This window comes from Poecile atricapillus, chromosome 2 (assembly GCF_030490865.1).
Source record: "Poecile atricapillus isolate bPoeAtr1 chromosome 2, bPoeAtr1.hap1, whole genome shotgun sequence".
Taxonomy (NCBI): domain Eukaryota; kingdom Metazoa; phylum Chordata; class Aves; order Passeriformes; family Paridae; genus Poecile; species Poecile atricapillus.
The window spans coordinates 80,428,933-80,456,639 of NC_081250.1; the positions used below are offsets into that span (position 1 = coordinate 80,428,933).

Sequence of the window (27,707 nt, forward strand, 5' to 3'; positions counted from 1 at the left end):
TTGGCATTACCTCTAACAGAGCCAGCTGAAGTGCTTCTGCATGCGAAGTGCAGACATGCATCTAGCCTTTAAAGCACATGTTAGAACATGAATTAATAGGTTATGGTCAGCCAGAGCCCTGGAAGTTCTTCAATCTGTAGTTTTTACAATAACTGCGTGTATGAAGTCTGAATATCTGTAGTCTCACTGTGTGAGAGACAAGCAGAATGTGAAGGAGTTCCATTGAGAGATGAGTAAAATCAGTATTAGATGTAACAGAAGATTAATTAGCTGCCCGTGTATTTGAGATATACAGGAGAGGCAACAAGAGTAGTACAAGAGCAATAGCTTTTAAACACTGGTACTTTTGAGTCTAATATCTCTGCTTGCAAACTAGCTAAAATGTCCTTTCATTCAGAACATTAAAAAGAGTGAGTCTGTGGCAGGTAGGGTCAGGAATACAGGGGTGTGACAAAAGCAGGATCTAGCTGACCATCAAAGGGTAGGTATTTAAACCAAAATAAGGAGAGATTGGAAAAGCTTAGCAAATAAGGCAGATGCAGAGATTTACAAGACGTGGCAAAAGACGATGAAAACTTCACAGTTAAGACCCAAAGGTTTGAGGGGATGCAGCTCAAGGAAGAAAAATAATTAGCCATGTAGTAGAGGGGAGAGGGTGTAGCCCTGAGAAGATGAGTTGAACATGAGAAAAGTAATCAGCCAGAGGGAGACAGGAAACATTTGAAATGGAGAAGTTATGTTTCTGGAAGGAGAGAGGCTAAAAGAGGAGGGTAACTGGGTTAAAATGCTGTTACAGGAAAGAAAATCTATGAAGGATCTGAGAAAGCACATCGCTGAAAAACAGTGATCACATTGCACCCAGTTGTGATTTCCCATGGCACATTCAGGTTCAATACCAAAATGCTTCTCTTCTGTCTTTGTCCAATGCTAACAGTTTCTATACATGCTGCTCTTTCATCCATGTTATGGATGTGCCCTTTGTCATTCCTTGTTCTCCTCATACCTTTCTTTTGCAAAATATAGAACAAACATCTTTAATATTTTTCAAAAGACAAAAGCTTCTATATTGGTTACCATTTTAGGTATTTGATTCTTTTACAAGCAAATCTCAACTGACATTGCCACACGGTTATTGGTGTTCTACATGCTTTCATCATTCTGTAGTAGTTTGAGGGTTTGTTCCTTAAAACCATAAAAGATAACTATTCCTGCTCTTTGTAGGGCTTTATATGACACTGCTGATGGCTGAATTTATTCTTGATAAAAAATATTTTTTAAAAAGAAAACAAATTACTGACACATCACATATAAATGCATCAGGGAAAATACTGTTCCCCTTTGACTTGGTCCATACCAAATACCACTCTTACATCTTGAAATCTTGCTGCCTGTCATCAGAGATGGTAGAAAACTGAAAGTGTGTATCATTTATCTGAAGAGGGAATCTGAGACCTGATTCTTTGTTCAGTCTCAGCAGCCATGGGCAAAGTGTACCTGGATCCTTGGGGGCACAAGAGCGCTTATGCATGTAATGGATTTATTCTTTCTTTATTGTGAAAATTTATCTCTACAGAGTCTTACAATTTAAATTAAAAAAAAAATCTGCAAGAAAATTATATCTGGTGTTGTTCTCTAGCTCAAAGTACTCATTATCCCAACTTAATTGGCAAGTTATGCTTAATGGGAAGCAGCTAAAACAGTGACTTCCAGCCCATGAGGTTTGAGCTGCTTGCTAAAACCAGTTTAAGTTAACTCATCACTCTTTTCTTTATAAATGATTGAGTTGAGGTGATAGGTTTTTTTGATAGGGATAATTGCAGTACTATAGTCAGTTACCATTATGTAGTGCAATGCATATTTATTTTGAAGTGCCAGAGATTACAAATGTTTACGTATGTCACTAACATAAGAAGGACCTGAGTACCTAACCAACATTTTTGGCCAAACATTGAGAATGATATCTACGTGCCTAGAGATAAGCATTAAACAGAAAGGACCAAAGGGTATCCAATTTTGTTTACATCTGCTTTTCCAGAAGCCTGTGTGTCTTCCATAGGTCTACTAACTGTGCAAGAATCTCAAGTATCCAAGGAAATTTGAAACCACATTGTCCCCATGTGTTTGGACACATAAATTTCCTCCTATTTACCTGAAAATGGTTTGATAATTTTTTTACACTTCCATGCCAAAGTGATCCAGAATCATCTGTTCTCTGACACTTGCTAGAAGTGGTGGGGCTCATGCTATTTGGGGCATGCTTTTCAGGGTTTTCCCACTTTCTTCTTCCAGTAACAATTCATGCACAATGGTTTTAGGAACAAGAAAGAGCTGTATTTTGATGAGCAGTATCACAGACCATGAGCCAGCACAGGCCAGGCCATGAGGGTTTGGCACTGCCTTGGAGTATGGTAAACCTGCTCTGTCCACAGCTGAAGTCATGTCAAATGAGGGGCCCCAGAGAGAGGGAAGAGTTTGCTGTATGCAAACTGTGGGACTTGTAGTCCTTTGCATGCAATGTACCCTACAGTCAGCACTCCTACAGACTGTATCTTACAGGATTGGGTGGAGAGCAAAGTCACTGGATCAATGGTTGCAGTGGAAAGCCTCTCTGGAGGCAGTCATGTCATTTAGTGGTGAGCAAGAGGGCATTAAACTTTGTACTGGCTGATGACCCTTATTTCAGGTTGTGCTGCCCTGCCTTCTTTTATAAACCTTCTTTTAAAAGGGGTCCTATTTTATGAACCAGCATTGCCTCATAAGGTAGATTTTTTTCTTACTCTTCACTCACCTTTCCTGCTGCTCCCCAAAGTCTGAGAAGTAATCATTTACTCAGTGGGTCAAGTGTCTCTCAACCTTAGTACTGCAGCCTTTTTTGCTTTCAAATATACAGGTTTTTGTCTCCTTCCATCTGCTGCCTTTACTCCTGGCCCAGCAGCTCTAGCATTACCCTGCTTCATCTTCTTGAGCTTGCTTCCTACTCTGCCCCACAAAAAAGCACACACATTTGGCTCTAAGATCCAGTATGACAGCATTTCTTATCTCTTAGCCTATTTTGCCTTTAAAATTCAGGGTAGGTTTCCCCCTTGAGTCTTTCACTGATGAAAGAAAATCTCCTTAGGCAAATTAACACACCTTTACCCTCTGAAATGACATGAGGTTGACTGCTGCTCTGATGCCTACGCTTTAAGTTGTATTGTCTAGGCAGTCCAAGTCCAGAGTCTGCTACGTATTGTGATAAGCATAATCATTCTTTTTTTTGTGGGTTCTTGCACCTCAGTATGTACTAGAAAATTTCCAGTGTTCAGAGTAGGCACAGGGCTCCTCTGGAACAGCGACAGATGCCCTCAGCTGAGGGCAGTTCCAGGTGCTACACAAGTGTCACTAGTGGTAATATATTACAGCTTAGAACAGTGGTATCTGACAGTGAAAGCATACTACAGGAATGAGCCATCAGATATAGTAACTGTGTTTCTGTCATATCATCACATGCTATCATGTGATGAATGCACTCTAATTTATTAGACTACCAGTTGAATACACTGACTTATGACCAAAATCAGTTCCATACAAATTAAGTAGACAGTTTTGGCACATTTATTAAGTAATGTTTGAAAGTAATAATAAAAGCTCTCCCAGTCATGTTCTTTCCATAAGTCTGTGAAATACTGAAGCTGAATAGTATTAAAAACACAGGGGTGGTGAACGTGCCCAAAACCGCACGTGGAGCACACGTGTTAGCACAAAGAGAAGAAAATTCACATATATTCAGATAAACAGGCACCAGTAGTTATGGAATAGGATATCTGTGCCTTTACAATGAAGTATGGTGGCATTTTGCCATTTTTATATTAACTAGCTACATGATGTGAATTAATGTATATCTTTGGAGGCAGGGGAATAGTGAACAATTACTTTTATAGAAGATCTATCTCTAGGACAGGGGTCTTAGTTTGAATTAATATCTGTTTGGGGTTTCTTGTTTCTTTAATAGGTCAATTTTCCTAATCTTGTAGTCTCAAACTAGGAGCTATGTCACATCTACTTAATAAATTTGCCAGTGTGTCAAAGGCATTTTTCAGAGATGAGTGAAAATGGAAGTGGATTCAACGATGTTGCAACAGCAGCAAATTTGTCTCAAGGCAATAGTAAGGAAATATTTCCAGAAGTAGAATCTTATCTCTGATGATTTTGCTCTGGTTTACTCTACCAGAAGAGCAGTTTGCTCTGCTGTTTGGCTCTGAAAGCAGAATCTCTCTTAGAACAGGTATTTGATCCTCTGATATGAAAAGTTTCCCGATTTAAGTAATGGAGGCAGGTATTAATGTGCTGAGACTTTTATCATGCAAAGGAAAAGACATTAAATCTTCATTGTTGGAATCATAAGCAGATGCAGTCACCTTACAGTCAAAGACTTAGTGCATGTCGTTAGATGAATCACCTTCTTAATATGAAAATGATGGAAGTCTTAGAAAAATAACTTAAATGTATAGTATCAGAAAAATAATATATCTTCCAAACACCCACAAGATAACCACTTTCCTGTTATGTCTATTTTATATCTTTCTTCCTTCCTTTAAGAGTGAAACTGAAAAAATAAATATGTTTTCTTTTTTCCTTGTCAAGCTGTTGGCTATGTTTAATCATATTATGTAAATCCTCTTTAAAAGCTTCAAATCAGTTTTACAATGTGTTGTTCAAATACAACAAATAAAAATAAAAAGTAATTTTGTTTTTAGATTAAAGTATCTCTGCATGGACCCTAATGAAAATTAACAAGGCTATTTGTTTTTAATATAATCATCACACACGTCCACCTCTCTTCACAGCATCCTCATCAGTTCTCACTTCTTCCATTCAGGGAGGCTTCTTGTGTTGTAAGCTGAATTTCCCAGCTCTCCTTCTAGTAGTGCTAGGTAAAAAGTAGTGTCAGATAACATTTTGCTGACATTCCAACAATGGTTTCCATTACACATTTCAGTCTGCTTTCAGAAGAGGCTCTTAACGTGGAAAGACATAATTCTAAGTGCAAATGCTCTGCGGAATGTAACATACACCAGTGCAGGTGTCAAGGATCAAAGTTGTGTTGTGCTGATGCAACAGTACCCATGGTAGGACTTGACATTCACACCACTGTGGAGCAAGCTTTCTCTTGTAGCTCATGTAAAAAACATGACTCTTCTTTATGTCTGTAGTAAAGCAGTAAGAGAAGGTAACCAATAACTGATGATGTTTTTTTCTGTGAATCACTGTACTACAGTGATTTATTAACTAACTGTATGTATAGTTTTAGAAAAACTTCTTGCAGTATGCGGAATAGTCCTTGACTTTCAATTTCCATGACTTAATTCTATATTAAAGCAAATTTCCTGCTTTTTTAATATATTTTCACATAGCTAACACAGTGTTTGAAGTACTCAAACTATAGAAAATGTGCTAACAGTTACACTTGTTAATAGGTTTTAAGACCCGCATAAACAGTGGTTTGGATCAACTCTAGCCCAGCCACTCCCTTCTTCTTCCAGCTGGTGTGCCACTTGTGTTTGGTGAACCTCTGGAAGGACATTCTGATATCCTTGACCATGACACCTGTCAGATTGCAGTCAGTAGCTTTATCTACATGGGCAGCTTTGTTGGAAGTGGCAGATCTGTCCTTTGCTGCCACCTGGGGATAGGGCAGGGAGAGGGAAACCTGTGTCCCCAACAGGCAGCTCCTGGCAGGGAGGCCTGGCATTGACATTACAGGTTCTGGTAGGGGGGTCTCCAGACTAGACACCAGCTTTCACAGCTGCCACAGATGAAATACAGTGACCAGATTCTAGGTCTACGAAATGTGAGTCTTCTTGCACTTTCTACCCACAGGCTAAATTTGATGCAATTCTTGGGGGAGAAAGAAGGGGAAGGCAATTGAAAAACCCTACCAAACCCACTCAGAATATATTTTACTTTAAATATGCATCTGATGAAGAATTGAATGGTAATACTGGGCTGGACTTAAAACTGCTCAGAATAAGGAATGCTGTCCTATCCCACTTTTACACTTTATATAATAAAAAGCCTGTTTTATTGTTTTGAAGTATCTAATACTGACTTGATCTTCATGCCTAACTAAAGGGTATGCACAGCAGAAATGTTAGAACTGCTGAGCATTGGGAGGTCCAGAAATGCTTATACCCTCCTTGATTACGTCAGTTTTAGTTTTCCAACTGAACTTTCCCTGATAGCTCCAAAGCCTTTATTTATTGTAAGAAGCATCTTGTATGTCTAGACATGTGTACTGGTATGAATACTACTGCCTGGAATACTAGACCAGTTCCAGGAAATAAGTCTGCTTGGGGCAGCCATCCAGATTTCTTTACACCCAGTGCTCTGGGATGCAGTATTTGGCTGCTAATGAAATTATCATCATGAACTGATTCCACCAGGGGACCGAGGTGCTGAGATGCTCTGTTGCAGCTTAAGTGAGGTCCAGAATGAAAAAGGAATATTGGTCTGTTCTGGATGTGTGCACAGAGTAAAGCAGAAGGTCTCGCTGAGCTGATTTATTTACTTGTACTTATTCCCGACCAGTGGCAGACACTGTGCTAGAAGAGTAAAAGCTACATCAAATCATAGTTTATTTTTTGAAACACCAGCTTAATTTGATATGTGTTGCAAACTGAAGTAATCACTATAAGTGATATGCAACTATTAATGTGTTCACATTGCACAGAACATACAGATGCAGGTGAAAATAGCATTTCATACTTTTCTGCAACAATGTTTCATAAATATGTAGAGGGAAAGAAGATTTTCAGTTTGCTCAAACAAATAATTTCTGAAAGAGGTGCTAACAACTGTTCTACATCTGATATTAATAATATTGCTTAAAATTGGAACAGTGCAAGTAAATTAAATATTAAGTTAAAAAAAATAAAAATGTTTGAGGACAGGATTTGTATTGCAGCACACTGTTAAGATTCAAATCCTACTATACACATTTTGTAGGCAGTCTAATGCTTCTTATAATCAGGAATGTTTTTACATAATATAGAATGAGTATTTTCTAACACCTTACATTACCACAAAATCTATTTGATAATCTTTAACAGGTCAGTGCAGAGATTTAAGTTTTTATCTGTATTATGAATATTCTGTTCAAATGACTGACTGTAGTTCTACCACATTGGGCAAAATTGTGAGAAATAAAAATAATAGATGTGATTTTCCTCTTGTCTCTACTTTCAAATATGGATACAATCAACTGAATTTATGAATTCAGAAATAAGATTTTTAATAAGTATGCATAAACACTAATTTATCAGAACATTTTCAAGTTATCCAAAAAATCTGATTAAATTACCATATTGTATGCAATAATCATACCTGGTCATTCCAAAAGTGTGATATAGATTAGATTATTAATTATGTTAATATTTCACAATTTTCCTGTCCTTCTCATCCTGCATGATACACTCATGGTGATTGCTGTATGTAAATTCCTAGCACAGCTGCACTGAAGGTGATTCAGTTGTTTCACCTCAGTAATAACTTCATCAGGCCTTCGCCTTCTCTGATCTTCTCTTCATCGCATTGAAGGATTGAGCAGCCATTCACCATAATAGCAATCCTCTAGAACTGATGTGAGGTTTCTTGTGTATCTGTGCTGGTGCTAATCCTGTCCTATCTATCTATCCATCTATCTATCTATCTATCTATCTATCTATCTATCTATCTATCTATCTATATCTATCAATATAGATATATAGATATATAGATATATACTCTCAGAAGCTGCTTTTTATTATTTTCACAAGTACTACATGATTTTTAGGTGCAATCTTGAAAAAGAAATCTTTATTTAAGTATGAAAAATATTATAATAAACTTAGAATCATTTAGGTTGAAAAAGATCATCAAGCCCAAATATAACTGACAGAATTTCTTTTTCTTTAAATGTTTGATGTGGCCATTTTAAAAATTCCTTTCATTTTAGGAGACTTTAAGTTCTGGAAGTTAGTGTTGTATTCAGTAAATCCTTGCAAAATGCCAGACTGGAATGGATGTCAGAAAGGCTCCTTTTCTTGTCAGTATCATGGATACAACTAAGGATGCGTGAAAAAGATGGCATCACAATACAGTCTAAGAAACACTAAAAAACCCAGTTAAATTGCTGCATGTAGAATAGAATTAACCTTGTACAGTGAATAAGTCTTCAGAGAAGACTTGTTCACAAATACCAACATCATGGGGTTTGGATTCACTGTTGTGATTTTAACAGCTGATGCACATTAAATTTATGGTAAAGCTGCAAGTTGTTTGGTGGGAGATGAGGACTTGCCAAGTTCTGTGAATCATGGTATTCAGGTTATCTTTATGCATATACTTGGACTTTACCATCACAGTTCCATTCTCTTATGGGTGTGATGTAGCCATATTGGAAGTCTCTGACTGATGCAGTGTGGAAGTATTAACAGAGTCCATAATGTGCGAAATGCTTGACTATGCAATAATATAAATACGTCGTGCTCCAAAATATTGTCAGTATCCAATTAGATTACATGCAATGATGCAAATGGTGCTATTAGTCTTGCGTGTTTTCCCTGTACTTCTCCATCATCCTTTATTGCTGTATCTTCTGAATTCTCCCTTCATTTTCTTTCAACAAAGGCAAGTATGCCATGAGGGATCTGGTCCACCGACTGCCAGGCGCTAACAACAGCAACAGCTCAGCAAGCAAGGCCATGTCTGATGACACCGTTACTGCCATTTGCTGCACTCTGCATGAAGTCATCACTAAAAATATGGAGAATGCCAAGGCCTTACGAGACGCAGGCGGCATTGAAAAACTGGTTGGCATATCTAAGAGTAAAGGAGACAAGTATGTTTTGCAAATCACCTTGCACCTTTTTAACCTCTCCAGTAGTTATTACTAGTCTTGAATGTGTTTGCCTTCTCTGTGCAATCGCGAGTTGAATCCTTTAGTTTGCTCAGAAATCACGTGCCCGGTGTGAAGGGTGACAAGAAACAGACAATGCCAATACCAAAAGCCTCCCTCTACTTTGGTTTATTTTTGATGTGCCATCAGTAGTTCAGGGAGTGCATTCCATGTGCATTTTAAGGTAGAGTAATTATCTACAGTAACCCCTACGTCTAAGCAATTGCAGAAGATCCTGATAAATGTTAGGGATCAGAGTATCCCTAACATTTATCAGGACCTTCTGCAATTGCATATCCCTAGTTAGGGATCATTGCACCCTGCACAAGGTTTGACATGCTGGTGGAGGGTCCTTTGAAAGGAAGGACCTCACCACAGTTCTGGTACAGCTCCTCTTGATCTAGGAGTGAAGAATGTAAAATCACTGTCCCTCTTAACAGCACCCTTTTCCCTGCCACCAGCTTGGTGATAGATCCGTGGTTTTTCTGACTCATTGCTTCTGAGAGAGCCGTTAGGCTGCTTTGTGAGGCAAAAAATATCTTGCACATAACTGTGACATTTTCAGAACAGCTATGGTTTCATCTTGTCTGTTTGACTATGTACACACTCTTCATGAGGAGTTCACGCTTTATCCTTCTTTTGCCTAAAACAGATAGCCTGGTTCTCATATTTGTCAACCTGATGAAGTGTAGTGCAATGGGACTATGGCAGTTTGAAAACAAATAGCCTTCACTCTAGTGTACAAAACCCATCAGTCCACCTACTCGGAGCTGTCACCACACAGCCTACTGCAGCATCAGATCTCTTAAAGAGCCCCACAAAGCCAGGCCACAACCTGAAGGAAAGATTTATGCACTCTACATTTGGTATGAGAACTTATGCTAGCCTGTGTGATCAGAGCATTGCCAATATAATATAATCACATTTCTTTTTCTCTATTGTCACCCCTTTCCTTTCATACCAGATTCATTATTGAAACATTTTTGCATTCAAATTGGAAAGGGTAAAAAGTAGTGTTACCAAGTATGTGATTCTGGTTGTGGGACCTCCCCATACACTGCCAATTTATTTATATTTGTATTTTGTTATTATTAAATCTACCTAAATTTTTTATTTGTATTTTTAAAATCAAATGTACTGACACTGCAAGCAGGTTCCTATCCATTTCTCTTAAGCTGAATGTGTAATTCCTCAGAATAATGCATTCATCTACCTGTTCATTATCTGGTAAAGAATATTAGTAGCTGTTGAGTCTGGAATTTTTGAAGTATCAGGGGCAGTTTTAGGAGGATCCAAGGGTATTATTCCCTGTCTGAATATCCCACATAACTGTGAAAGACATCTATTTCTAATTAATGTAGAGCAGAGTAATTCCAAAATGCCCTTCCAAGTCATGATATGTATCCCTCCTCTCAAGTACTTTGACCTGCAGTCCCATGTTATTATTTTTGCAGGTTATGTAGTTCTAGAACAAGAAAACCTGCTAACACACAGTGCTGCAAATGCCCATCTTAAGTAAAAGTTCCATTTTTCAGTTTTCAGAAACCGTGTGCTGTTGGTTTGGTTTGGTTTCTTACAGGTAATTCATTGTTAGAAAACCAAAATTGCTGGTTGTTGAACTGATAGAAAATTCTGACATGCTCACTTTAATTCAGTAAATCACTTCTGTATGAAATAATTTTGTCCAGTATGAAGCAACTGCTTCTGAATGTGCAGGATACTGAACTGGCCATGCATCCTGGTATGTATCAGTGCTACTAGTGTGGGGCTGGCCCTGATAGTCTTTGGAATATGCCCAGGGCTTGAATAGTCACCCTGTATGAGAGAACTGGTGTCCATAAGATTATTTATATTGGCCAGGCCCATATCAGCTTCACAAAGCTCCTGCCTCTCCTAAGTACTCATGGAGTGGTTGGCACATTTATTTTCCTGGTTACTCCATGCTTACCAGCACCCCCACTAGCCAGTACAGCTGGAAGCATAATAAAAACAATTATGCTTGAAAGGGCTTATCAAAATCCTGTTTACTCACCAATTACCCACCTACTGCTGTACTCTGGATGAGAAATGGAATAGAAGTGGAAAAAAAGCACCAAATAAATTACTAGGCAAATGTTGTATTAATGAATCAGTTGTGTCATAACAATGCTTTACAGGTTTGCATGTCAGCCAACCAGTGATCTTTCTCAGAAGCCACAGAATGGAACAAAGCCCGGCCCCAGCCCAAAGCAGTAACTTAAGTTGCTGCTGGTTTTCTGGTTTCTCTTCAATGTTTCAAAGCACATGCCTCTTCTGAGCAAAACATAAATCACCTCAGTGACTGCCCTGAACTCCATCAATCTTCACTCTGGACTTTGGCCGTTGCAAGGTTTTCTAGCATTCTATTGCTTTATATGTATTTTTGATCCTGCACAGTGTATGCGTCCTTAATGGGCTGGGTTATCTTCTTAGTCATTTTCTATTTGACCCTTCCTCACTGAGATGAATACTCTCTGATTTAGTTTTTTTTAAGTACCTGTTCTAGCAGGAATATATGACACCAACTGATTGTAACAATAGCTTAGACTTTCTTTCAAAACTTGTCTGAAGAGAAAGTCTATATGAAATTACATGGTTTTCAACACAATATTTTATTGTTGTCATTAAAGGAAAATGGTGTGAGCAAAATCCTAGTCCACATTTGGATTCCTAATGAAATTTATCATAACTTTTTTTAATCAGTTGTATTTCTGCATCTTGGCTCTGCATTTCAAAACCAGTGCTCATCACCCATCTAGAGTTTCTTTTGGCCACTGCTGAGGGGAGCTTAAATGAGTTGAGCACAATGTCCTGAGCTGGAGTTCAGCAACTTGCAGAGAAAGAATTCTGCTCTGATTCCTTGTCCTTTATGCCAAAAGTTGTAGTATATCTTAGATGTGTATAACGCCAGCCAGGACCTCAACAATTTTGCCAATTGCTACCTCCTATTCCTCATACTGTGTGCTCAGCAGAAATCCGTGTGTATACAGAGATGAACAAGTTTTTCCCCTCACTGATTGATTAGTACTGTAGAAATAAGATATATTGCCCTTGCTTAAGAACACATTGGTTTCCAAGATGCCAAGCAAAGATTTACTTGAAACACACTTTATTTGTGGGTTTAAATCCTTAGCAAAGCATTTGAAAATTGGAATGAATGGTGTCCTTTACTTAACAGTCTCTTTCTCACTTTTTTTTCTCTCTCTCGCTTTTTAATGTATGTGTGTAACAGGCATTCGCCTAAAGTGGTGAAAGCAGCATCTCAGGTCCTCAATAGTATGTGGCAGTACAGAGACCTGAGAAGTCTCTACAAGAAGGTAAGGCTTGGGTTTTTTCTAGATTTGTCATCTTTCATACTGTTATTCAAATTTGGGGGCTGAGAGACTTTAGACCAAAATATTTGTTTATGTGACTGGAAATTCAGTTGGAGTTTAAAGTTTCAGATACTTGGAGTTCTTATTTTTTTCTTAATGTCTACCTTTAACATTAAAATGCCCTTTGAAAATATGTGTGGTGATGAAAAGGGGGTGTGAATTTGATTTTAAAATAAATTAATACAAGAGGTGCTGGATCTAACAGCCCTGGAGACTGAAATCCTCTGTTCATAGAACAAATGTATGTAAGCTCTCCTACTGGAACAGTCCTTCTTACACCTCCTCATCTTTTTCTGAGATTACCAGATTTCCAGCCCTTCAGCTCCCAAATTTCCTCATGAGATTGTAAACAAGAGTATCTGAAGGAATGGTGCTTAGGGACCAGCTACATATGGAGCTGGGATGAAACCTGGTAGCTTTGTTTCTAACCAGCCAGCAGACAGTGCCGTCATATATTTGGTTTTCAGACGGTTTGTTGAGTCCATAGTGCCATGCCATTCCCACAGGCCTGCTAACCTCTTGAAAATGAATTGCAGTAGAGTAATGTAACACTGTGAAAAAGCATTCTATATAGCTTTTTAAACATGAGTCTGTTTAGTAAATTAAAACATTTACAGTAATTCTTGCTGAATATTTCCAAACTAAATTACATTCCATGTGACTATCAGCCTGCAGATTTAGTTCTTCAGTGTCCTCTTGCTTGGAATGTCACATCTTATGTGATATTTGTATTTGGAATCTCATCAGAGAGAACTAAGACTTCATGTGGCTTCTTCAGTTCAGGCCCTAGGTAAGGTTGAAGCATAAGGATGGTGAAGTAGGGAAGGTTTACAGTGGGGTGGTCTGTACAAGAAAATAGCTTAGTTACATGAAATGTGTGCACCAAATCTCCAGCTGGCAGCTGATGACCTTCTGTGTGAAATGCTGTTCCTTTGCATGCCTCAGCCCTGCTTGTGTCAAATCTGAGGAGTGAGGAAGATGATTATTGAGTGTCTCCCATTGTTCACTTCCAGTATTTTCAGTCATCCTTGGCAGTCCTAGGGATATCATATGTGAGGACATTCCAAGTAACAAGCTGATCCTCAACTGTCCCATTAAGAGGTGGGACCAAACATGAGTTAGAGTAGGCTTCTCTTGATCCAAGGCAGTAACACAATGGAAGTGTGCATAGCCTGACTTCTGTGCATGTGGGTGGCTGCACCGTAGAGGCTGAACTGTCCTGCATCATAATCTCTTAGAGATTCTTACAATATCTGGCTCATGTTCAACCTTCTGTCTGTATATATATACTGTGATGGAAAAACAGTTTCTGGGGTTGCTCCATGCAGGAAGTAATAATGTTTGTGCTGTGTGGCTGCTGAGTTTAGTGCTACCTAAAGGACACTGTTGGCTGCTGGTGTGACTGCTGGTGGTGGACTTAGATACTGAGCATGTTTAGATACTAAGTGACCTTGCATGCTTACAAGAGCAAATTTTCCATGGCCACAAATACATACTTGTGATATGGAAAATAGGACAGGCTAGCTTTAGAGGTAGCTTCCAGGACACTCATAGCAGACAGATCATCTGTATTGTCAGGAAGAGAATTGTATTATTGTCTATATTACTTAATTCCTACACAGAATCTTAAAATGAAGGTCAGTTTCTGCTACATATTTGTATACTAATTACGTGCCATTATATGCTCTGTTAAGCCTTGTATAAATATGATTTCTTCTAATCAAAATGTTCAGGCAGTTAATTTTAAATGCTCCTTTTTGTTGAAATATATACTATAATCTTTATAAAATTATAATATTTATTAAACTTGTCTGTAATAAGCTGATTCTTACGCTGGCTGTCTGAGTTTAGCAACGGTTTGGAAGGCAATGGCAATGGTTTTATGACAGGAAAATTAGAGAAGTTTGCATCATACTGATAGTCAGCTACTTATGTAATATAAAGATACTGAATCAATGCAATCTTTGTTTTGTCCCATTAAAATATGTATGTACCAGTAAAAATGAGTGGACATACAGTGTTATATGATCAACACTTTGCAGTATCTTGCACTTGCACAGCCTTTTTTTGAAGTGGAGGTAAATCCCATTGCATAACCATTAGCAATTTGCTCCCATTTACCGAAGTAGCTATACAATTGCTTTCAAAGAATTGGCCAACAGACACAACTTTGTATTGTAATACATGAAAATTGCAAGTATCCTATTATAGTTAAGTGAAAGCAGCAGCACTTATCTTATGTTTGAGAAACAATGTAACCAAATAATTTGAATTGTGGTATATTTTAGAGCTACACATTCACAATAAGGTAAGAAATTGTAAAAATAAAAGAAGCACTATTCTTCGTATTAATCAGCAAAGAAGGCAATACTTGTTTACTGCTGATACAGTAGCAGTCAGTATATTTACTCCAAGTATGACTTGATCAGCAAAAACACTAAAACATCTTTAATTGTTCTAATTTTGCTCCACATTGCAAGGAACTTCCTACAGCTGGCAGAAGATAAACTGCACTGACAGAAATCCAGAGCTGGGGATTGGTGTGGATGATTTTTAAGTCCACAATATCTTATGAACTGTGTTTGCCTCAGCCTGTACCCTCCACTGGCAGGTTCTATCCAGTGTCCAGGGATTTCCAGGTCATAGATGCATTGTGGCTTTAGTGGCACACACAGAGTCATTAGGCTGGGCTGGTGTGGAGAAGACATAGAAAGTAAACAGCATTCAGATCTGTGAGTAAGTCAATAGTGTCAGATAGTCCTCTGTAGGCTTGTGCTTTGAGGGAAAAAAATCAATTTTGCTCCCTGGTGGGGTTAAGTTGGCACTATCCTAACACAGTCCAACAAGGAAAAGTTGTAAAATGCATCGACAATATTTCTGTTCCTAAAACTGTAGAAAAGAAAGAAGACTTGACAGACAAAGAGGAAACAATTAATTTAGTCTCGAAATGAAGGAGTTGCCAGCCACCCCAAAAGTTGCAGGTCCTTCATCATGCAAGAGCTCATAGGAAATACTGCTTAATTTACAAGAAATAGCTGGTACAGAAATCTAGGCTGAAAAAGTCCACCAAGAAGAAAACAATGTTCGGGTTCAGTCACATATAGACAGTGATTAGATTTTGTAGTGTGATTAACTTCTAGCAAGGAAGTGATCACATTTTTCATCAGTAGAGGAAATATGGTCTCTCAAATATCATCATTTTCAAACTTCTTTGTTTTCTACAAGCAAGACATATGTTCATAAATGATCATTTATCTGTTTCTGTTTTCATGAGTCTGTTCCAAATTACTTAAAATTTGATTTTTAAACATCCTTAATGGTCCCATGGCCCAGAGTCCCATGAGTGGGTCAGTGGCTCAATGCTTCGGAAAAACAAGGTACAGGAGCTATCCTACATCTTGTTCCTATGCTTCACACTCCTATTCAAGTGTCTTGAAGACACCTCTCCTCTTCAAGTGTCTCAGCAACCTGTATTATAGAGTTAGCAAGATAAATAAGTGCTGCTTACAGTGTCCAAAAAGAGGGATCCTGCCCCACTTATGCTTAGCCTCTTAAACAAGGTGCAAAGAGCTACTACATGGGTTCTTTAAAGGCACCTGTTTTTGACTCAGTATCACTGTCCCCCACTCCAGTCTCTAGGGTATTCACTGGTTGAAGATTTGGGGACACCTGAGAAAATACAGATGTGACTACAAGAGAGAAAATTTCCATTAGCTTGTAAACTCTATGTCAATATTCAAGAAAATAACCAACTACTCTTAAATACAGATAGCTTGTTAAACTACATGAGGAAATTTGAGCAAAAGGGTTGTGCTAAATGAGCTTTACATGAAAGAAAATTCATTAGCTAAAAACCAAGCTTCAATTAGCATTAAATGTGTGTAGTATTAAAGAGCTAGAGGAACTGCCAGGAAGAATATGTTTTCTATTAATTGGTTTGCTTTGCCTAACCACTTAGGCTCCAACAAAATATGTTTACATTCTATCATTTTATTTACACTTAACTCTGTCATTCAGTGTGTAAATAGAGGTCATGATGTATTTGTAGAAAATATTTTTCTTTCCTATTTATTGTGGTAGGTTTCTGTTCTGCACGGAATATTATAAATGTTTGTCCCGTTTGCCTGCCATCTGAATAAAAATATCACCTGATGCTGGAAACCAGGGAGACGGTTGAGGGCAGTCATCCTTCAGCATGTATTGTGCCATTTATAGTAGGAATACTTTTGTGGTAGGCATTTAATAGAGTCACTCTGAAGATGGCGTCATCTGTCATTGGTTGGAAAAATACATAGAATTGCCTGAAGACTTTGAAGCAGTTAAGGCAGTGTGGATATAGAGGAAGACTTGCTTTTCATCTGACCTTCAGAATAATAAAAAGATGACTTTATGAGAAAGTCCTTTATGACTGAATGTTCATTGAAAATTGACAACATTAAACTTCAAAACCCTAGTCTCAAGGAGTTTTAGAATCTGAAGCCTTTTCTTAAATAAAATATACTTACTCACCTTTTGAAAATGTTAATTACAGCATCCTATCCTGTAGACTTGGGACACATCATTTGGATTTTCTTTTGGTAAGGTTATTATTATCAATCAGACATCCCCCAAAAGGAAACTGGTTTAGGTTAAATTTATCAAGTGAAAAAGTCTGTGCAGAACTTAAACCCTACATTAAAGATCTAAATCCAGAGCATAATAATTCCTCAAAAATAGTGGTTTGATTTGAAGGAACTGTTCATGTGTTCAGTTGTTCATGAGCATATCTACTTTGCAGTGCTGATCTTTCAGCAGGTTTCATTTATTTCTGTACAGTTGGCAAAAGCTTTTGCAAATTAATATGTCACCATCTTAGAAAAAGGGTGAATTAATTTAAGATAAACCCCTTTCTGTAATACAAAGCTAAAGTATCATTTATTATAGAGAAGGCATTGTCTAGAGCCCATTTTTATATTAACTATGAAAATGCAAGTACCTGATTAAAAATGATTGACTGATTGATTGATTTATGGCAGTGGGCGTCCCCAAGCTTCAGTGTGACTGATGACAGAGGATTTTCACCAACCCACGACTCTGGGTCATGGCACGCTCAGCATATTCTCTCCCAGAGCCAAGAAACCAGAATCTATTCCCCAACCCAGGTATTCTGGCTGTCAGCTGACCAGTCTTGAATTGTTGTGTTTCATGCATACTGAGATTTGTACCCAAAGCAGCTCTACAGGAGACTGTTGAATCAAAAGTAACAAAGCCTAACTGAAGAGTATGTTTTTAAGTTGCACAGTTTAATTCACTGAACCCTGTAAGTTCTAGATGGAAAGTGTCTCACTTCCCTTAGAAGAGTACATGCAAGGAAAGTGTGCAGAGTTCTGCTCTCTCTGAGGACTGCACGTAGTAAGAGGGACAAGTGCTTTACATTCAGTTCCCTGACAATCCTTCTAGCATTTCTCTGATCTTTTTCCTGATTGTCTGAACTTTTCAAAGAGAAAGGAGGCTGCTGATAAGCACTACGTTACAACAGCAGATTAAATTTATCAAGCACATTGCTTTGTTTACTGGCACAATGGCATCTCTTAAGAAAAAAAGCAATAGCTGGACATTTCAGTAAGGGGATCCCAGGTAAACTGGCACATCTATGAAAAAATCAGTGTGTCCAAGAGTCAATTAAATTCTTAAAATACTAATTTTCAAAATCTTTATTAAGATTGATAATGTACATTTCCTTCAGACAGAATTGTAAGTGATAAAAATTAGCAGGACTGGCTTGCTATTTTTTTTTTTTGTTAGGGGTAGTCTTTAATTTGAGGTACTAAAATTCTGTTTTCTTTTCTTTCCTTTTAATATTTTTTTTCTTAATGAAATATTACTTTGTGGCTATATGGCAAAATCAAAATACCTTCTACATATGCACAACATCCTAGTAAGTCCATGGAGGGACTGTTTTTATGTCTCTGTAGTATGCATGCATATATATGTATGTATATGTGTATACATCTCTGTGTGTGTGTGTGTGTGTATGTGTATGTATGTATGTATGTATGTATGCTGGGTCTCATGGTAAACCCTAGCTGATTCATAAGGGAATGATGAGGTATTGTTCACTTAAAAACTCAAGTCCACTCTAAGGTTGCTAAGTACAGATTTAGAAGAGAGAAATTTAATCTCATACTTGTGTAAAGTCTGTCCCCAAAGTACTTCACCCTTTGAACTTCTCTGAAGAAAAGAAAATTTAAAATGCAGCCCAGGAGTCAGTATCTTTAACCTAAAGCCTTCTTTCTGAAGGGAATTGTGTAACTGAAGTTTCTGAAATATCCTTAGGATAGAGCTATGAGGAGGCATCCAGAATCCAGAAGGTTATGCATGGGTCACATCTATAGATGCTTTTTCAAAAGTATGGTACCACAGAATTAAATTGGATTTTAATATTTGAATGGAAAAGAGATACCTGAGACAATTGACTACATATCTTTTGGTACTGGGAACATCTTTAGTCCATTTAAATAATGTATTATATATTTTTAACTAATATAAACATTAATTAATGGCAAACAACATTTAGCTAGATTCATGTGTACTAAAATAAAATCCAGAAGTCTTTTTAAAGACTTTCAAAGCTGTTTTAAAGATAAATGCAAAGAAAAACTATATATAATTGATGTCAGTATTTTTCTCCAAAATTCGTTTGAGGAATATGATTTCTACCATTCTGAACAAAATGTTATATTTAATTAATTTGTATACTTAATATGTGCATATGTAGGTTCAGGCAGAGACCAAAGTAGCTGTGCAGTAAAGGATATAGGTAAGGAATTTGGCTCCTCTCAGCAGACTTGAATGGAATTGTTGGATGGTGTTGGATGGCTGCTTATAGTTTTGCAAATGAATCAGATCAGTAGAACTTTACTTGCAGTAATAGGACAACCATAGAGCACAGAAGGGAGGGAAATCAATTAATTCCTGTGTCAATTATAGCATATTTCAGTCTCAGAGATAAATAGTTGAGCTGGGATAGTCAATGCTTAACAGTGGTCGTCTTTTTGCTGATGCTGAGCTGTGTTGCCGTACTTGCACTATCATCAGCCTCATTTTTCTGGGTTCTATAAGGAAATCAAAAGTGTTTGTTCTATATGGCCAATACACATTAATTCAATCGAAGGTCAATGAAATACTAAGCTGCTGCATCCATATCCTACTTTCAGTTCTTTGATGTTCTACATGATCTAGTAATGGTTGGGGGAAAAAATACTAGGAAGTCCTTCTCATTTCTTCCTTCTTCTCTTCCTAAAACTGCTAATGGAATTCAAAAATGCCCTAAATATGTCGGCCATTTCAGACTTTAAAAAAGAAAGAAACCTTATATTTTGAAAGGAGTCTCTTTTGTAGTATGTGTGCTTTGTTCTGAGTGTTTTACTTCCTTTACTTGCTGATACAGTTTGTCTTGATGAAAGAGCAGTAGTTACATCTTCCTGCAAAAAAGTAGAAATGAGAAGTTTCACCAAAAGTTTCTGGATTGGTTTTATTACTTTTAATTGTACAGGTGCTTTTAGAGAAAGTTGAGGGTCTTTTAAATTGAGAGTTAGTCTTTGGTCCAACAGCATTTTTTTTCTTTGAATTAACAATACCTACTTAGTGAATCGGAAACTCTAAAGGCGTATCCGTAAAAAATAATGTACATTTCTCATTATTGATGTCCATATGTGCTGGTGAACTACATATTCAAAGCAGAATATCCTTAAACTCACACAGCTTAGCAGTAATCACTCCAATCTCTAACTCTCTGATTTAAGTGTATTATGCACAAACTTTTGACCTAAAACCAAGGACAGCATGAGTTCCTCCAGTGAATTTTCTGAAGGGGCACTGATTCCTATTATGTCAGACAGCTCCACAGTTGAATAAAATGATCCTGTTTTCAGTTGCACTGCTGCTCTTTGGGAAGCACAAATTTCTAATGGCTCTTGATCATAGTCAGTATTACCAGTAGTACAAGGGAGAATGGTACAAATTTTACTCTGATAATGTTTTTTTTCATGTTTTACACTCACCAGTATAATAGAAGAGTTGTATCTGGTTGATTTTATGATTTAATGCATGAAAAGTCAGAGTAAGAGGTGTTGATTGGTTTTGGGTCTTTGGAAGGACAGTAGACTTAAGAAACTGACCCTGAACATAAAGTAGTACTTTTCTCTCTCCCAAAATCTTGTGGCCAAGAGCCAGAGTTCACATTTCTAGATCATATACATGTTAAGATAGGTTGAATTGCATTACTGTAATGAAAATTACAATACAAATCAAAAATCATTGTACACGTTTTCTTGCAAGCAAGGTTTTTTTGTACATACAAGTGTCACACAAGCAAGAATAGTTCCTTTGTGATTCTAACCATTTTAATTATAGCTTATAAACCTTATGCAGGAGAAAAGAGAAGAACAGAAATCGTAGCTGAAGGGCCAAGTACTGCCTTCATTTCCTCTAAAATATATTAAAACAATTTTATTTCTGTGTAAGGGCAAAGTGATACTTTGAGGAAATGAACTTAATTTGTTTTATTGCAGTGTTTTGAAAGTTGTTTTTTTTTTGGCTGCATATAACCTTAACAAAATGAATAATGAATTCTGCTGTATCTGAAGTCTTGTCCTTCATGCTTTGCCTCACATACAATTCACTTTTCTTGCAGCTATTTTATTCATCAGATTATGTCTTGTCATCTTTGCAATTCACCACAGGAAGTCAATAATTAATTATGGATAGGTAAAGCAGTGCCTCATTGATTGCCTAAAACATTCAAGACTTGCACTTTATAAAACCACTGGGGATAGTTTCCTAGCTATTCCTCACTTGAATAGATTTGGCAAGTAATTAGCGCTATCTCTCCATCATCATGTATCTCTTCACACCTAAAATCAAGGGGTGAGGTGTAAAATTAAGGTACAAGATCTGTGATTAGAAGATGATAACAATGCAAAAAATGCATTTGAAAAAGAGAAAAGTGACCAGGGCCATCTGTTATTTTGAAAGAAAAAAATGGATGGTAGTCTCAGAAGAATATAGTACCCCTTGCACTCCAATGGAAGAGAAAATCAGTGGGAGAAAATACTGTAGATTATTTTAAGGTGGAGTGCTGACAGCTGGAGAATAATGGCATTGCTTTCAGAGAACCCAAGATGGAAGCTGGGAGGTACATGTCTCATTTCAAAAAAAACCATGAGTTTAACCACCAATTCTGAAAATGTCACTTCAAAGAGCCTACAGAAAACTTAATAATCCTCAGCCAGTGCCAGACAGTTTTGCTGCAGTTAATGACTGTCTGAGTAGAAGCCCTCCTTTAAGCTTCATGCTGCCCTAAATATGTATTTCAATATGTATTTTTCTTTTGTCTTCTTAAGCAATTGAATTTCTGCTGTGTCTGGCATGCAGAAATGGTCACTTATAAGTAAAAGACACTTATAGATTGAAATTCAGAGTAAAAACATGAGAAGCACTGGGGTAAAGCCCACTGCATCAGATAGGAGATGGAAGCACTGCATGTGTCACACAGCTGCAGCAGCTGGGGAGCAACGTCAGCCACAGCATCTGGCACTGGGACAGGGGACTGAGGGTCCCTGGAAGAGGTGGCTGCTCCACTGGAGCTCTGCCACCTGCCTGGCCTGGTCCTTCACTGCCTGGCCCAGCTACTGCTGCTCTTTGCCTTGGCTCAAGTGATGGCACTGCTTCCATGGGGCTCTCAGCGGAGTCTCCATCCTCTCCCCCCAGTTAGGTCTGTGCAGAGGAGGAGGGAGTGGCTTTCCTCTGGCGCTCACACAGGAGTGATACTCCCAGCATCACCTTTATCCACTCTGGCTAACTTCTCAAACTTCTCATCCTGTCACCAAGTAGTCTTTTACCCAAATTAATGTAATATTTTTTAAGCCCCCAAACTTGATGAATTTCTCTTTTAAAAATAATCTTCTAGCTTTCGTAATTTGTTAAAATGAGACTATAAGCACGAATACTAAAATCTTCAAATTAAGATGAGCTTCAGTGATGCATGTCTTCACTTTGGGTCTGTTGATTTTGGGTGCTTGGCTCATAACGCCTTGGGAGAGGAGAGGAAACATGACACTTGGAGTCAGCAGCCCTTCTGAAGCCATTGAAATTACTCCAGAATGAAGGATTTAAACCAAAGGAACATGTAAGCTGGGAGTACACCAGGATCTTCCAGGCTTAAACCCTACTCTTCTCTTGAGAAACATATCTTGATTTACCTCTTTGGTAGCAAAAGATAAATTCATAGGAATAAAAATGTTAATACTCATTGGAATTGTAGAGTAACTGATGGCAGTAAAATGATGTTTATTCATAATTCATTGTAAAGCAGATCAGTGCCCAGGAATTCTTTTCTGGCTTTGAGTTTTTCTGGAAACAACACAAGCAAATTCAGAAAGAACAATACTTTCAGGAGTCATTTACTGTTAACAGTATTTGACAGTGTAAATTCAATTTGAATTTATGAATTCAAAGGAAAAAATTAAAAACACCTTTGGGTTTAAATTAGATACTTATCTAAAACTAGTTGGTTTGTTTTTCAGAAGTGTTTCTAGAGTTTTTGAAGCTGTAAGAATTTGGTTGAAATCCCTCTTCCAAAGTAAATACTCTTTAAGTACAAAGGCAGGGGCTTTTTCAGAGAACAGTTGTCTTGCCATCTCTTCCTCAGCAGCTCCCATTTCCTTGTCACCCCCATCCTTTGTGCAGTGGTGCACAGGTCCTGTTGATAGGGACTGGTTAGCTTCCTCCCTTGCTGCCATTGGGCTGGCTTAGTATCTTTGTTGAGAACCAAAGAAATGTGTTTATTCTTTCTTTTTTATTAAAACAAAATAATATGATCCCTGACTGTAAACCCTAGTGATAAGTAAGGGTGGTTGTTGGTGATTGTAAAAAACACATTATTTCAGAAATCCCACAAGAGAGGTCCATGAGATATTTAAGTGGATCACCCCAACCTTATGACCATTTCAGATTTCTCGTGACAGTCAAGTCATGCACATAATTTTCATGTGGCAATATATGTAGATTATTTGATCCAGTTCTAATTTCTCCTGTGTCCATTTAGAGTTGTGACAGCAAATTCCCACTGAAGAATTTCCCAGACCTGTGTAAGTCTGATGAACCTTGACTTAATTCACATCAGATTTATCTTTTGCTGTTAACAGTGTCACACTGGTGCACGCTAGTCGGGATGTTTCATTTAACCTGACAGTGGTGCTTTAGCTTGTGAAGGAAGCAACACCAGCAACTCAGAGCAGTGTCTTGCTGAGTTTCAAAGCGAGTAGATCCTACGTGACATACTTCCAGGCACTTCGACTTGTTGCTGTGTTGCTTATTTCTAACACCACATTGGGTCTGGTTACTGATCCCTGCAAGAGGTTGTCTATCAAAACTTCAGATTTCTACAGCTTATAGCCATTACAGCAACACTTATTACTGAAATTAATAATACTTTGGAACCAGTAAAAAGCTGGCTTATGGATATGGTAGTCAGATGATGAAGCAAGTCTGGTCCTGTGTGCTTCAAGTTGTCTGTAATATTTCTATTAAATCAGGTTACAAGAGGATCAGACCTGAAGCAAGAAGTAGCATACTGGAGAGGTTGTAAATTTCAGGAAGGCAGGACACAACATTATATATAGTTTTTCAAGCTTTAGCTGTTTTTGTATTGGATTTGTTGCATCATTTTAATTTTTTCTCTCTAGTAGGAATTTTCTGTTTAAAGGAAGTTGCTCTTCTCTGTTCCTGACAATTTCAAATACCTATGGCCAGGAGTCAGAGCAGACTGTGCATTTCAACACTGAAAGATGCTGAGCCATCACACAGCCATCATAAATTGTACAGTTTTTCTAGAGCACTTTGTGCTTTTCAAATCAGTGTCTTCTTATATCAGCTGATCAGCATAATCAGCCTTGTTTTCACTTTTGCTGCATGGCTATTAGCACGTGGACTGTTGTGGGATTTCTTTCTGAGTGGATGCCATGAGGCATCCAGGTTAGGCACCATGCCTTCCCTGACTCCTGGACATTTCTTGGGCACCTCACTCTGCTATTGTCTGTGAATTTTTCAGGCAGGAGCTCTGCTTCCCTGTTGGGTCAATATGTTGTCTGTTCCCATCAGGGCTTAATTTAATTTAGTCCTCACAATGTTACTGTACTACAGGAGAGAAAATGGTGTGTATGATATCATCCACCTCCACAAATCATCTCCTCAAATCAAAGACTCCACTACCAGTGACTTCTGAAAACTGAAAATTCTTGCAAACACAATAGAAATCTGGTTTCCATTCTTTCCTTACATTTTAAACACAAAGAGAATATCAAGAAAAGAAAGAAAAAACAAATTATTTATTTTCATGAGACACATTCAATAGGTGTTTGGCACAATAAGTTTAGTCACCCTGACAAAATAATTATTTTTCCCATGGGCCTGACAAAAATGATTCATTTTCAAAATGACTGAAAGTTGAGCAGGGAGATAAAGAACCTGTTCACCCCTTAAGCCCAGTAAAAAGTGATCAGAGAGACTACAGTATCACTTTCATTTTCTATAGCAATCCTCCAACTTCCATCCCAGTTTTAATCCTGCAGCTTTTCCAAAAGGATGTTGTCAGAAACATGTCACTGCCAATCAAGCTTTAACATTTGGACTTAATGAATAACTGATATAATAGAATGATGGATATATGCAGTATAGTCAAAATATAGACAAATTCCCAGTAGAAGATGTGTTGGAAGGATGTAATAATGGTATTTCTGTACTTTGCTTGTTTTCTTTCCTCCTGTAGTGTGCAGTTGCCACCTATTAATCAATTACTGCCATTTGACAAATACATCCATTCTATAGCAGAATTGCATTGAATTGCTTTCCAATTTGTCAAATCCTTTTGTCTTACTCTTCCTCTCCTAGATCACATTTGTGGCTAGTAAATTGGTTTCTTAAATTCAGTCTCTCATACTTTGGTCTTGAGTTAGCTTTCTTCTCTGCAGGACACTGCTGTATACTGTATCTTCAAGTACCCAAATCAATTTAATTAAATTAATTACAGGCAGTAGACCTGAAACAAACTAATGAAAGCAGCCATCATGTCAGGTGGTATTTATCTAGGCATTAAATTGAAAAGACCCCCTTTAGGTTCTTAAAAATTAGTTTCAATATTTAATACTAATAGCTTTTGGAATTGTTGATGTGGGATAGTTTTAATAAATTTGTTACAAACTGTTTACCTTTACAAGGAAAGAAGCTTGATCCTTACAGCAGAAGGGAGCTGAAGATAAATAACTTAAAAGTATTAGGGTTTTGAAATACTGAGGTCTGTGAGCTGCCCACAGTCTGTTAAAAAAGACCATTAGAGTTTTCATACAGTGATAGGAGTATGCCTTGTGTAGTCAAAAGCAATGCCAAGTCTGTACAAAACTTGCCTTAGCGTTTGTTGTTTGCCTCACTGGTCTTATTGAGCTGATTTGGCTTGCCATTTTGAGAGTTTGTAGCAGAATTTATTTGAAGACCTCATTATAAGCACTACTGTCACCCGAGAGAAGAATGAAGATTTGCAGGGAAGAGAAGAAGGGAAAACATCTGCTGCAGAAAAGACTGCTAGTGGCAGCATCCTGAACAGCTCTCCTTGCTGCTCAGGCACCTTGCAGTGCTGTGTCTGAGGAAGCAATGTTAACAAAGTACCTGTTGATATCCTGCACAGCAAAACTGGTGTCATGTGCTATTCCTGTGAAGTCCATGGGACAGTGCAAGTGTCCGGGATTTATTTCTTCCGCTTCCCATCAGAACCGGGCTGCAGGTATTAATGTATACAATACTGATAGAATAGGCAACAGGAAGAAAGGCTTGGGGGAAGACTCATCACTTTTTTCTGAGCAATAAGCCAGGGTTTTACTTGAGAGAAGCAAGAGTGCAGAAGGAGAGTATACTTGTCCATGAATATATCCAGATCCACAAAACTAGAATAATTTCTACCTTGCTCTATGTAAGCATGGTTGATGTCTCTTCTTTTGTGGGCAGAGAGTAATAAATAGTGCATCCCTTTTCCTTTTGTCAGATCTAAAGTCTGTCCTCTCCATAGCTTCCCCTTCTTCAGTCTGTTTTTAAAAAAAAATTATTTTAACAGAAATAAATTCTGCTGTAGAAAACTACAACAGAATGAGATACAGTCACCTTTCTTGTAAGAAATTCTGACCCCAGAAAAGGAGAAAGAAGGAATCCACTTTTCTTCATCAGGATAAGGGCATAAGCTTCTCACGTTTGCTCCTTCAGTTTTATAATAGAGAAATCAATGCACAAGTTATTGTTAACCAGAGACAAAAAATTAAGGCTATATGTGTTACTTGTAGTCTTGATGCTTATATAAGATTATTTGATTTAAGCTATTCATTACAACTCTAACTATGAACTACTATGTTTTCTTTAAAATGCATGTATTTTATACATATCACTACATATCATATATAGTAATTTCCAATTTGATTTAAGAAGTTAGGGCTTCACAGATGTTTTTCTTCCATTATCATGAAGCCTCCCTCTAGCTTGAGGGATGTGGTTTGTGTAGAAGCTTCTTTTTGGAGACCGGATATAGATTGGAAAGCTTGTATATAGAAAATTTTGGTTTAAGGAAGTGGTATTAAAGATCAAGTATTTATTTTTTCAAGTTACTCTTACTATTTTTATTAATTAATTAGATTTCTCCCTTGTATTTTCTTATATGACTGTGATTAAATATGAGGTGCAGTTCAGTGAAGTGTCCTAAATATGAGTGATAGAGGACAGTCACTACTGACTCCAGGGGAAGTCCTGACTACTGTAAAAGCCATAGCCTAGATTTCACTCTTCCTTATTTTCGTCTTTGAAATTGCAACTGAGATACACCCCTGTTTTATAAATGCATTACACAAGGACTACAGACATTCAGCACCTTTAGTTAGGTGTCACCTCTGTCTGTCCTAATTTGTTTAGAGAATTTCCCTCTACAAGAAGTATGAGTATCTTCTTTCCTTCTGCTCTGTCACAGTGTTGCTGAGTTCTCTTCTAAGAGTTTCATGGAAAGGGGATTTTCAAGCCATCTTCTCTTCTGAGAGCCAGGTGCCCATGGTTTCTGTGGATGGAATGAAGTCAGACAGATACCTTGAGCAAAGGAGAGCATGGGAGGGGATGGTATTCATTGCTGGGTGCATGGAGTAGCTGAGTTGGAGTAGCTGAGTTAGAGGGTGGGAATATTTTTTACTACCCCAACCATGAATTATTCTTCTATAAGGAAGAGGAAAATTCCAACTGGTTTTTTGGTAATCTTTTATTGTGTTTATTTTGATTCAGCATTTCATTGCAAAACTTTTGTTTTGCACCATGCCTGGTGCTTGACTCTATTTCCACTG

The 27,707-nt window shown here is 37.7% G+C and overlaps 1 protein-coding gene across 4 annotated transcripts in view; it reads left to right on the plus strand.

The window, feature by feature from the left end:
- CTNND2 (catenin delta 2) overlaps window positions 1-27,707 on the plus strand; it is a 691,061-nt gene that overhangs the window by 647,365 nt on the left and 15,989 nt on the right. For all 4 annotated transcript variants that reach the window (XM_058831646.1, XM_058831649.1, XM_058831647.1 and 1 more), the window contains 2 exons: window positions 8,647-8,857; window positions 12,165-12,249. In XM_058831646.1, coding sequence (XP_058687629.1) covers window positions 8,647-8,857; window positions 12,165-12,249 — 296 coding nt within the window. The remainder of the gene's footprint in view (window positions 1-8,646; window positions 8,858-12,164; window positions 12,250-27,707) is intronic.